Here is a 13,327-nt window from a genome sequence, read left to right as displayed (position 1 = left end):
AGTTTTTTTTAACATCTCTAAAATCTAAGCAGTATAGACAGAAACTTGTGTAAAACTGTTATGTGTCTATGTATTATGTAATAAACTGTTATGTGTCTGTGTATTTAATAAAAGCTTGATAGACATTCCACCATTTTCAAGTTTTAAGGTACTTATAGGACACATCCTGTAAATCCTGTACACTTTTTTATTTTTTTTATTTTTTAGAGAGAAAGAGGGAAAGGGCACAACTGAGCAAGGAACAGAGAGAGAGAGAAAAGCAGGGCTTACCTGAAGTGGGGCTTGTGCTCACCCAGAGCAGGGCTCAAACTCATGAACTGTAAGCTCATGACCTGAGCCAAAGTCAGATGCTTAACCCAGGTGCCCTGTACCCTTTTTTAGACTGCAGAGTTTACAAGGGAATTGATAGTTTACAGGGAATTAAAGATGTTCAGTGTTATGTATAATGGTTGGTTAGAGGAAAGAAATCAGAGATTGAAAACAAGACATAAAAGGAAAAAACAAAAGGCAAATTGTATCGGTTCTGGTTTTACTGAACCACGTTGGTAGTTTGGGGTCCCCGGAGACACACGCAGGTCAGATGGCCTGGGTCCAGGGGGCAGCTCCATCCCTAGCTTTTTGGTGACTTTGGGTATTCATTGCATTAATAGGTTCAAATTCCTCTTCAGAATTTCTGAACTCTGTGGTCAAACGTATCTGTTACCACACTGAACTCTAAAGTTCAAGAAGTTCCACAGAAATACAGAGGATTTCGAAGGAAAGGAAGCTCAGAGAAAAAAAAAAAAAAATTGGAGAACTAGTGCAGACCTAGATGGTGGTTGAGGGCATCTTATAGTAAGTAGTCCTCTACCCCCAGCCCCGACCTGCTACACACACCTAGTCCCCGCATCTTGAAGATCTGTCAGCTACCCTTTGAAGTCAGTAGGAATGCTGTCTGGGGAAAGGATGTGGTGCTAGGAGAAGAGAAGCATCAGTGCTTTCATTTTGTAAAGCATTTTCTTGGATTGGAAAGACCCCCCTCCTCCCCTGGCCCCTGAAAAAGGGTGAACTTCCTGGAGGAAGAAGGTATTGTTCATTGGGGACAAAACAAACAGGCATACCTCCGATTAGCGAATTCAGTCTTCCAGTGCTGACAGCAAGAAACCATTTTATGCAACCGATTCGTTGTAAAAGGCACTTCTGTGGCCATCAGCTATTCCCAGAGCTGTGAATTTTCTTTCTTCACAAAGGATGACACATTCTGCAGAAACGTCTTGAGTTGAGTTTGAAGAGTATGTTTGTGTCTGGTCGCAATGCAGTCCTTTGTAGTAAGCATGGACTTTTAGAGTAAAACCATGTTCGTTGTTTGAGTCGCTAATTTAATCTTTGTGTGTTGATTCTTTCAGCAAACCTAGAGCATCTCTGTGTGAGAGGCATGCGTTTGATACGAAAACAATAAAGTGTCAAAATGATCTAAATAAAAAGCTGAGGGATGGGGAGAGGTCTGTACGATACAAAATGCTGCGGGAGGTGCAAAGAAACAGCTCGGTGTTTTCAGAGAGGAATGTGTGATAGCCGTGGTAGCAGTGAGCAGGAACCACCCGATAGAGCCGGCACTGATGACATGGGCACTGTACACACTTGATCTAACTGAGATCTCACAACAACCGTATTGAAACCGTTGACAGTATTTGCACTGTTTTCCAGGTGGGTCCGGGAGACAGAAGCAACTTGCTGGGAACACAGAGCCTGTCAGGGGCAGAGCAGGATTCTAATGGATCTGTGTTCTTCTTTTATAGATATTATGAAGGAGCACATTTCATTTAATTCAGATGAACTCGTAGGCTAGCATTTCTTTCTTAATGCTCGAAGCAGTTCTCTCTGATGTAACGTTTGGTTGATTGTCTCCTTTCCATCATAAGTGTTTTTATGTTTCTCTAAAGAGTTACAGAGGCGCATGAAATTGATAAGTAATTGATGGTTTTGAAACACGACTGAATAAGGCCAGAGATAAAGGTGTTTATTACCATAAAAGCTTGTCCTGTATTCTTTTCTCTTAGCACCTTTATTCTCCGAATCGCCTGATTGTACCTAAGACACATAAGCAGTAAGGAGGGGGAAAAATACATGATTCTATTCTTCTCTCATACAAGATGTATGTATGGAAGGCAGAGGTTCTTACTAACCTGTTTGTACTAATTAACTTGTTTTTCAAATTCCCTTTGTTGTAGAGTACTGCAGGTATATAACTAAGGGCAGAATTTATTCTCTGTATTAATATTTTTTTTTTTTTAATTTTTTTTTCAACGTTTTTAATTTTATTTTTGGGACAGAGAGAGACAGAGCATGAACGGGGGAGGGGCAGAGAGAGAGGGAGACACAGAATCGGAAACAGGCTGCAGGCTCCGAGCCATCAGCCCAGAGCCTGACGCGGGGCTCGAACTCACGGACCGCGAGATCGTGACCTGGCTGAAGTCGGACGCTTAACCGACTGCGCCACCCAGGCGCCCCTGTATTAATATTTTTAATTATTTTAATGTTTATTTATGAGAGAGAGAGAGACAAACAGCATGAGTGGGGGCAGGGGTGGTTTGCAGAGAGAGAGGGAGACACAGAATCCGAAGCAGGCTCCAGGCTCTAAGCTGTCAGCACAGAGTCCTATGCGGGGCTCAAACTCACAAACCGACCTGAGCTGAAATCGGACGCTTAACTGACTGAACCACCCGGGTGCCCCAATCTGTATTAATATTTTTTAAAACTCCATTTACATTCACTAATATAAATGCTGTAAATTAGGCAACATTTTAATTGATGACACAGCAGACTTTTTTTTTTAAATGAGTATTACTGTGGTATCCCTGTTAAAAAGACTGAAAGTTGACTTGTTCCCCCCAAATCACTGCCATATCTTCAGTTGATATAGAATATGAGTTATTTGTATGGGAAACTATTATTTCTGTAAAAGAATGAAAGTTGTTTACTGTTAAATGTTAGGAAGTTGCTTTGACTAAGAGGGAAGTAAATGTTTTAAGAGGTTCATTGAAAGGGCATTTTAATGATTAACTCTCCTACACCAGTCAGGTTTAGTACCTTATTTAAAATTTAGAGATTTCTTCCTTTGTTGTTGTTTTTCATTAACTTTAATGTCTTAAAACTCGCCACACGTTAGGCAGACAACGGTGCCATGCTAAAATGAGCTATTGTCTGTGGATTTCGATCATTTCTTCTGTTCATTCATGTGTTTAGTGATTCAACAGAATTTAATACATTTCAGAGTTAATACAGAACTATCAAGTTTTTCCCGAAAGGCTGGTTGGCTTTTGTAATCACAAGGGCACCCAGTCAAGGGACAAGTTGGAAGTGAAATCTAGCTCATGGTCCACTTGCCTTGGAGTGAGGCCGTGTCTGCGCAGAGTTGGGGGCAACGTTTACCGGTCTGGCTAAGTCACAAAAAGTTGTGTTTTCTCCCCCCCATTTACATAAAGGGGCATATAGGTTAATATCAACCTTGTTCTAAGAAAAATAGAGATGGTAAGATCCTAGACCTTCAGTTTCTTGAGGAAATATGGTGTGTGTGAGCACGTGTGTAAGCATGCACGCTTTGTGTGTTGGGGGGACGCAGCAGGAGGAAAGAAGCAACTTTATGCCAAAGGACATTTTAAAAGTCTCAATGAATAAAATTCGATTATTACATCAGAGATGGTTTTCCTATTTTATTTTTCAGAAGAGGACTGGCAGAAGGATCTGGAAAGCACAGTTCCGTTGTGAAAAGCGAAGATCCTTTACCTACACATTTTACAAGAAATGTGCAGAAAGCCATTGATAAATATGCCTGGTAAGAATTCATTTGTTCAATGCTTCTGATTGCAAAATCAAAACGTTCCCATAATGAATACAGGAGGCAGAATCAGTGATTGCCCATGCATTTCTAAAAGTAAAAAACAAAACAAAACAAAAAAGCAGTTTTGTTTGTAGTGTCGGGAGATGCGACACTGCATGAATGTTTTAGAATCAGTTTTAAAAGCAGCTCAGGGAAGGAGAACCACGTCCCGTATAACCTCTTCCCACTTTGCTTGCATGTGTCTCTGCAGTGGATCCGTATCATCGTTGCCATCGAGTGGAAGGCCCACGCCTGCAGGTGCCCACAACTCTTGGTCTGGGTCTGGCACACAGACTTCCACCACTGGCTTATCAACGGAGAGGAGCTCCATTTACTCCTGGAGAGATGACGTAGGTTTCAGAATCTTTTGTGCAATTCTGTGCTTACAATTTATAATGAAGAATTGCTTTCTTGACTTTGGAAAAAATTTTTTTAATGTTTATTTATTCTTGAGAGACAGAGAGCATGAGCAGGGGAGGGGCAGAGAGAGAGAGGGAGACACAGAATCCGAAGCAGGCTCCGGGCTCTGAACTGTCAGCACAGAGCCTGACGCGGGGCCCGAACCCACAAACCGTGAGATCGTGACCTGAGCCGAAGTCGGATGCTTAAGCGACTGAACCACCCAGGTGCCCCAAGAGTTGTTTTTTTTTTTTTTTAAGTTATTTTGAGAGACAGAGACAGAGCAGGGGAGGGGCAGAGAGAGGAGGAGACCCAGAATCCAAAGCAGGCTCCAGTCTCCGAGTTGTCAGCACAGAGCCTGATGTGGGGCTTGAACCCACAAACTGTGAGATCACGACCTGAACCAAAGTCAGACGCTCAACTGACTGAGCCACCCAGGTGCCTCATTTTCTTCCTTTTAAATAAACTTTCTACCAACTTTGAAAGATACACATACATCCATATGAACCTATTTACATGTCACATGGAAAAACTTAAAAATACAGAAAATATTAGGAAAAATAAAAATCACTCATAATCTCATAACCCAGAATCTTAGCTGTTGAGAATTTTGGTTTTGTTTTCCACTTCCCAACCCTCCCCCTCCATGTTATAAATGATCTCTTGTATCCTCTCTATGGCTGGAAATTCAGGACAGGCTTTGACAATCAGGAACTTAAATACTAGAAAAATGTGGAGAAGTAAAGACTGTACAAAATCATCGATGATGAGGGAATTTCCCACCAGCATTCTAAATTTTTATGTTTATTTTTAACATTTACTTATTTTTGAGAGAGAGAGAGAGACAGAGCGTGAGTAGAGGAGGGGCAGAGAGAGGGAGACACAGGATCCGAAGCAGGCTCCAGGCTCTGAGCTGTCAGCACAGAGCCCGACGCGGGGCTTGAACTCATGGACTGTGAGATCATGACCTGAGCTGAAGTCAGACGCTCAACCCACTGAGCTACCCCGGCACCCCCCCCCCCCCCCCCACCAGTATTCTAAACCACATCTTTTACTCTCACCTCCAATCCTGGCAGAAGCTGGTAACTTTAACCCTCTTTTGGCCCTCTTCGGGAGTGGGATTCTTAGCTGTGTGAACGTGAGTCTCCAGCTCTGGCTTTCGTTGGGGGCTCTGCCCACCACGGTCTCCCACCCCTTTCTCCCCTCCAGGACCCCAAGAATAGGGGACGGGGGCAATGGCTGCGGAAGAGCCTCCAGTGCTGGCTCCTGCTCTTTTTTTTGGTTTGCGTTCCGGCTTCCTTTGCTTTCTTTCGAAGCAGTTGGCCACTCGACAGGCACACGTGGGTCCACTTCCTTGGCCGGGGGCATAGCTGGGCCTCCCACAGTGGTGAGAGGGACACGGAAAAGAGTCAGCTCCCAATCACTCAGGACTTTTCAGACAAGGCGGGACTCCTGCACCTGCGATGAACAGCCCCTGCCCTCGCTCTTGTGCCTCTGCAGGTGGGAAGAAGGCTGAGGACCCTTGCTTCATAGTGTCCAAGTTCCGCAATTCTTTTCGGCACATGTTTTCGTGTAATTATCCAGAGAGATTCTTGGGGCTTCCGTTTCAAGAGTTGAAATTACATCAGGCCCTACAGTTGCTCTTTGTTTAAATTTTTTTTTTTTTTAACGTTTATTTATTTTTGAGACAGAGACAGAGCATGAACAGGGGAGGATCAGAGAGAGAGGGAGACACAGAATCTGAAACAGGCTCCAGGCTCTGAGCGGTCAGCACAGAGCCCGACGCGGGGCTTGAACTCACGGTCCGTGAGATCATGACCTGAGCCGAAGTGGACGCCCAACCGACTGAGCCACGCAGGCACCCCTGGTTGCTCTTTGTTTAAAAACTTTAACGTACCGGGGCACCTGCGTGGCCCGGTTGGTCGAGCGTCCAACTTCGGCTCAGATCATTATCTCACGGTTCTGTGAGTTCAAGCCCCACGCTGGGCTGTGTGCTGACAACTTGGAGCCTTCAGGTTCTGTGTGTGTGTGGCTCTCTCTCCGCCCCTCCCCGCTTACACTCTGTCTCTCTCTCTCTCTCTCTCTCTCTCTCTCTCAGAAATAAATAAACATTAAAAAAATAATAATGAAAAAAATTTTAACTTACTTTTTTGGTAGGTAATATTTGCAATAAGCAACAAAAGCCAAAAGAGAAAATTGAAAGTAAGCCTTTCTCCGTGCCTCGGTCCCCCAGTCCCCTCCTGGGAGGAGAATATTAGTAGTTTTTTTATCCTATTTGCTTTTTAAAAGAATTTAGCTCCCCTGCTGTAGCGGGAATGTAGTTTGTTATCAGTTTAAGGGAGGAAGCACAACAGAAAACACTGAACAGCGTTCTGTGAAAATCAAGCAGACCTGACCATCTTGGGTCAGGTGTATCAAAGTGAATGTGCACCTGCTGCTGAGTTGTGGGTTCGATTTCAGGTTCCATCACCCCTAGAGGGTACATGGCCCTTTCTATAATGACTGCAAAGTCCACATTCTTGTTGTCATGTTGTACTCCTTCTAAATAAGGAGCACTTTAGGGGCGCCTGGGTGGCTCGGTCGGTTAAGTGTCCGACTTCGGCTCAGGTCATGATCTCGCGGCCCGTGAGTTCGAGCCCCGCGTCGGGCTCTGTGCTGACTGCTCAGAGCCCGGAGCCTGTTTCAGATTCTGTGTCTCCCTCTCTCTCTGCCCCTCCCCTGTTCATGCTCTGTCTCTATCTCAAAAATAAACGTTAAAAAAAAAATTTTTTTTAAACAAAAAAAAAAAAAAAATAAGGAGCACTTTAAATGTGTGTTACTGATTATGAAGGCCTCACGTCTGCAACTTTTATTTTTTATTTTTAGTTTCATTTTTATTTTTTAAAATTTATTTATTTTTGAGAGCGCGCGAGAGAGACAGAGTGCAATCAGAGGAGGGGCAGAGAGAGAGGGAGACACAGAATCTGAAGCAGGCTCCAGGCTCTCAGCACAGAGCCCGATGCGGGGTTTGAACTCATGAACTGCGAGAACATGGCCCGAGCCAAAGTCATTCACTTAACCGGCTGAGCCACCCGGGCTCCCGTCGTAGTTCTGCAACTTTTAGTCTTGCTACTGAATGTGCATTTCTGTTCTAGGAGTTTGACAAAGCCAATGCACAGAAAGTACAGCAGCTATTCTGGGAGGTGGAAGAAATGTTGTTCGAAGGGAAAGTAAGCCCTCAGACTCAGAATCTAGTGGCCGAGTGCGGCGAGTGGGCAAGAAGATCCCTCCATCTGAGGTAGGGAAGTTGTTCCACAGTAATCCTCTGGAATGGGTTTTGGATCCACCTGCTTACTCCTGACCTGTTTAATACAGTTCGTATATTTTGACTGAAAGCAATTGCCTGATCAAAATTTGTATCCAGAACACATGTCTTTACTGAGAACGCATAGTCTTTGCAATGGTGTCTGAGGGAATGTTGGGACATTCCAATGCCTAATTTGCGAGAAGCAAATCTCGCTCATTTTCAGAAAGGCCTTGCATACGTGACAACTACAGGAATGGGTCGAAACGAGCCTTTACCTTTCACCTTCACTAGTTTGTGAGCAACACGTCAGTCTTCAGAGCTGAGAACAGTCTTTGGAGTCGGGGTCGGGGAGGAACAGAGTAATTATTTGCCAAGTGATTGAATAGCTGAATTTTACTAACTCATCCAGATTCCTTATGAGAGAGGATAGCTTATTTTTTTTTTAATTTGTTTTAATGTTTATTTATTTTTGAGAGACAGAGAGAGTACAGGGTGGGGAGGAACAGAGAGAGAGGGAGACACAGAATCCGAAGCGGGCTCCAGGCTCTGAGCCGTCAGCACAGAACCCAACGTGGGGCTCGAACCCATGAACCGTGAGATCATGACCTGAGCCGAACTCAGATGCTCAACTGACTGAGCCACCCAGGTGCCCCAAGGATAGCTTAGTTTGCAATAGCAAAGCTGGAGAATATAGACTGGGTATGGAGAAAAGCTTTTCTTCCTTCAATTATTCAGCCAGATGCACTTAGGAGAAAAATCCATCTCAGTTATCTGAAGTTCCTTTGTATTACATCCGGAGAGAATAGATTAGATAGAACACCCCTACAAATGTTGAGGGATTTTCTGGTTACCTCAAGTAGGTAACTTAAAAGAAATCTTGACTCAGTAGTTTTTAAGTCTTCTCTATTCCGTCCTTCATCAGCCCTCTGTCTTGAAGGGCATAGTACGCCCACCGGTACTCATTGTGGGTGCTGACTTTTCTAGCACAGGGCAGTCACCCAAGAGCCAGGAGCTCAGACCTGCCCCCACCACTCCTGTCTTAAATAGTTCAGACGAAAACGAAGGAGGGGAGGGTGGAAAAAGGAAAGACTGCAAGGAATATAAGCCTGGTACGTATATTTATACAGGTTTATTCATTACGTGGATATTAGTTAACATGCATAGAGAGCCGCTGTGTGCCCAGCCTTACCCTAGATGTCTGGCTCTGGCATCTCTAAGCCACCCCTCAGCCCTAGAGGTAACTATTAGTATCGCTTTCATACAAAAAACAAACCAGTGAAATCAGTGGCTCAGAGAGCCCGAGAACTTTGCCTCCGATCTTTGCGTCAGTGGCGAGAACAGCCCGTCCTGCTCCCTCGAAGCCTGTGCTTTTTCCGTGACACCATCGTGCTTCTCGTGGACCAGCATGTGCCTCGTCACTTCATACACACGCCTTCAAAGCATCATTTCATCTGACTTGGAACACTGCAAAACGTGTTTGCCTTTTTCCGAATCAAAAGTGTTAGTAATTTCCCATCTTTTTTCTTTTTTCTTTCTTTCTTTCTTTTTTTCTCCCCCCGGCGCAGAGTATTAGGAAGACAGCTCATAGTGCCGACCGATGAAGGATTCCAACATTTCCAGGGCGATGAGCCTAGTTCCACGGTCCACACACCCTTCCTGGATACCTGCGGGCACAAGCACAACAGCAGAGAGTAGGTTCCTATGAGTTACTTTCGAAAGTATTTTTAATTTCATTTTAGTGATACTTTTTTCTTATTTACTTATTTACTTATTTATTTTTTAGGTCTATTTATTTTGAGACAGAGCGAGCTGGGGAGGGGCAGAGAGAGAGGATTAGAGGGAGAGAACCCCAAGCAGGCTCTGCACTGACTGCCAGCATGAAGCCCCAGGCAGGGCTCAAACTCACACACCTTGGGATCACGACCTGAGCCGAAACCATGAGTCAGAAGTGTAACCGACTGAGCCACCCAGGCGCCCCCTTTTGTTTTCATTTTTAATTTCCTGTTAGTTATACTCTTCCCATGTCTGTCTTAGCCGTGAGCCTTGGCCCCACTGATTTTGGAAGCTTAGATTTCAGGGAAGGGCAGGGGCAGAGCATTTTTTCACAGGATGCTTCTCATTCTAAATTGATGGTGATGCACCAGTCAGAGTGGCTAAAATTAACTCAGGAAACAACAGATGTTGGCGAACGTGTGGAGAAATGGAACCCTCTGACGCTGCTGGTGGGAATGCAAACTGGTGCAGCCGCTCTGGAAAACAGTGTGGAGGTTCCTCAAAAAATTACAAATAGACCTACCCTAGGACCCAGCAGTAGCACTGCTAGGAATTTACCCAAGGGATACAGGAGTGCTGATACGTAGGGGCACTTGTACCCCAATGCTTATAGCAGCACTTTCAACAATAGCCAAATTATGGAAAGAGCCTAAATGTCCATCAACTGATGAATGGATAAAGAAGATGGGGTTTATATATCCAATGGAATACTACTTGGCAATGAGAAAGAATGAAATCTGGCCATTTGCAGCAACCTGGATGGAACTGGAGGGTATTATGCTAAGTGAAATAAGCCAGGCAGAGAAAGACAGATACCATATGTTTTCACTCATATGTGGAACTTGAGAAACTTAACAGAAGACCATGAGGGAAGGGAAGGGGAAAAAATAGTTTACAACAGTGAGGGAGGCAAACCGTAAGAGACTCTTAAATACAGAGAACAAACTGAGGTTGATAGGGTGGGAGGGGGAGAGGGGAAAATGGGTGATGGGCATCGAGGAGGGCACCTGTTGGGATGAGCACTGGGTGTATGTAAGTGATGAATCGTGGGAATCTACCCCCCAAACCAAGAGCACATTGTATACACTGTTATGTTAGCTACCTTGACAATAAATTATAGTTAGAAAAGTAAATAAATTGATGGTGATGAGGAGGATGACGATATCAAGGGAGTTAACTTTTGAAGGTTAGATGGGAAACCTTTTGCTAAATGCCAAACCCAAAACTGACCCCTTGTGATGGATCCCAAGCTCCATCACAACAGCAGAAGGAGTAAAGCTCTATCCCGTCTTCTCTGGCTCACCAACAGATTTTGATAAATCTCTCCATGCCAGTCACACATAGTTGGGACTGTGCCAGGATGTCCTTTCACTACGGCAAAAGGGATGCAAACTCATAGAGTAGGTTAAGCTTTTAAGAGGCCCTTAAATGTTGACTGATGCCCATGTTAAAATGTTGCTTTTAAGGATACGACTTTTATCGAATGTAATAATCAATGATTTTGTTTGTTTGTTTGTTTGTTTGTTTGGGATTCTGTACTTTATGGATAAAGACTCGCCCAGATCCTGCAAGCATCGTTTTCTTGACGCTCTACACACCCTCACGGAGGCTCTGCTCTTTCCCCACAGGCTGTGCATCTCCGGCTCTCAGATACTCCCAGGGGCGTGCTCTTCCCCGGCACTGCCAGGCCCCGCTTGCACGCGGCCTGCTGCCTGTTCAGCAGGTTCACCCCTGGAAGAAGAGGTTTACGATGCGGATGGAAAGATGGAAGAATATTTTGCTTTTGACAGAAAAGAAGAGTAAATAGAATTTATTTGACATTGACTTAGTATAATGTTAACTTTTTTGGCATTTATTTTGATTATCTGCTCATTTGGTGTTTTGTGTAGTTTTTACTTGTCCAAACGATTTTCCATTCTTTTGAGAGTAATATACTCCCCAAAGTGTTTAGATTCCTTTTTTTTTTTTTAATTAAAAAAAAAACTTTAACGTTTACTCATTTTTGAGAGACAGAGAGAGACAGAGCATGAGCGGGGGAGGGGCAGAGAGAGAGGGAGACACAGAATCCAAAGCAGGCTCCAGGCTCTGAGCTGCCAGCACAGAGCCCGACACGGGGCTCGAACTCATGGACTGTGAGGTCATGACCTGAGCTGAAGTCGGACGCTTAACCGACTGAGCCACCCAGGTGCCCGAAAAGTTTTTAGATTCCTAACAGGATGTGTCTGTGCTAGATCAGTGCTCCCCTTTGTGTTTTGACCATATGGCACAGATAGGAAACAAGAAGTGTGTTTGGCATTCTGACGAAAGTGGACAAGGCCACCTGAGGGCTCCAGGCTGCCCAGAAGGGCACAAGGGAAGGCCCCGTCTCTGCACTAGATACAGAGGCTTAAATTGGTTCCTAGATAAAAGCTACAAAGATGGAATAATAAAAATTGGCCTTGTGATTGAAAATTGGTAGCATTAAAAAGTAACAATGTACTGTTTAAAACAGGATGTTATGTTTATTTATATATGCATAATATATGCATGCATGCATAGTAGATGGATGGATGGATGGATAGATAGATAGATAGATAGCACTGTTTTAACTTGAACCACTGATACTTTTAGTAATTAGAGTGGGTTTTGTTCTTAGGGGTGATGAATGTCTCGAACAGAAATCAGTTCATCGCCATAGGATGCGGCATAAACACGGACTTCCTCCCGTTTCTCCTCACGACTGTATCAAAGATTCGGTGGCTGCGGAAGTGTTTGATCATGTCTGGACAAATGTGGTAGAACTATTGGAAGAGCTGGTTAGAAAAAATTGGGAAGTTACACTCCCAGGTACTTATCTGCAGCGTGTGTCCCCAGTGAAAAGAAAAATGACCCCTGTTGCCCAGCTTGGTGGCCCCACCCAGCGTGGCCACACCTGGGATATGGTTGGGTGAGAAGAGAAGTGAGTTTTCCACCCTCGTTCACACGTGATCTTTAATCCCTTCAAAGGGGACATCATCATTTTTTGAGTTCTAAAAATAATATGTGTGCACTTTTGGAACGGTAACCTAGAAATACACAAGAAAGGAGCTAAAAGTCCCTTTAAAAATCTCTAATAATAGGATAACCTCTCTAATACTGGGATGTTGGTTTTTAAGTGTTTATGGCATGTTTTTGTAAAGTAAAATGGAAACACAGATAATTGTACAGTTACTTCATTTAACCTAGGAAAATGTTCTCGAAGCTACTTGAGATCGAGAAGAAACAAATCCTAGAAATGCCAGTGATGGACAACACTGGCTAATGTTATGTGATCAGTAGGGTAGTGGTCGTGTTAATTTAAATATATTCTTTTCCAACCAAAAGATTAGTTGGGATATTATACAATACCAAGAATTTTTCTTGCCCCAGCATATAATCCCTAGTTTTCTACCTACCACCGAAATGATAGAACGTGTGTGTGGGAAGCATCACATCAGGCAATTGCCTTGTGGGGTCTCCGTGTTATACAAGGTTCAGTGGCCATCGTAGACTCACGGTAACTCCAGAACAAATATTCTCTTAGAACAGAGAATTTTAAGTACCTATGTTAGATAATATGTTTCCTAATAATACTGATTTTTTTTTTTGTCGTTGACTTGGAAGGAAAGAAACACAAAGAAAAATTGAAAGTAGCTGAGAATAAATCTCCACTTACGCTCATATCTCGTACGAACACTGATGCGTCGAGTGTTCCCCCATCCAGAAGCTCTGAAGCCAGAAGTATATCCCTGGCTTCTCATCTTAATCCACCTCAGGTAGGTGTTTTTCTACCAGTCTCTCTCTTTCCTTCAGTATTTTATGGCCTTTACGTCAGAGTGCCTGCCTTTCTATATCGAGTATTTGGGTCTGTCAATTGGACTACTTTAAAAATAATTTGTGGAAAAAAAAAAAAAATAAAAATAAAAATAATTTGTGTATAGAGTTTAGTAGCATCACCATATTCTTGAATAGAGACACTCAGATTTGAGACTTCCCACCTGCATTGAGCTATA

At 43.7% G+C, this 13,327-nt stretch overlaps 1 protein-coding gene across 1 annotated transcript in view; it reads left to right on the top strand.

Moving 5' to 3' along the window:
* FAM149A (family with sequence similarity 149 member A) overlaps positions 1-13,327 on the top strand; it is a 55,686-nt gene that overhangs the window by 30,674 nt on the left and 11,685 nt on the right. The window contains 7 exon segments of the mRNA XM_049631781.1: positions 3,704-3,814; positions 4,071-4,209; positions 7,393-7,535; positions 9,110-9,235; positions 10,946-11,116; positions 11,953-12,143; positions 12,939-13,090. Of these exon segments, the coding sequence (XP_049487738.1) occupies positions 3,704-3,814; positions 4,071-4,209; positions 7,393-7,535; positions 9,110-9,235; positions 10,946-11,116; positions 11,953-12,143; positions 12,939-13,090 (1,033 nt within the window).

This window comes from Panthera uncia, chromosome B1 (genome assembly GCF_023721935.1).
Source record: "Panthera uncia isolate 11264 chromosome B1, Puncia_PCG_1.0, whole genome shotgun sequence".
Taxonomy (NCBI): domain Eukaryota; kingdom Metazoa; phylum Chordata; class Mammalia; order Carnivora; family Felidae; genus Panthera; species Panthera uncia.
This window is presented reverse-complemented; position numbering and strand designations above follow the sequence as displayed.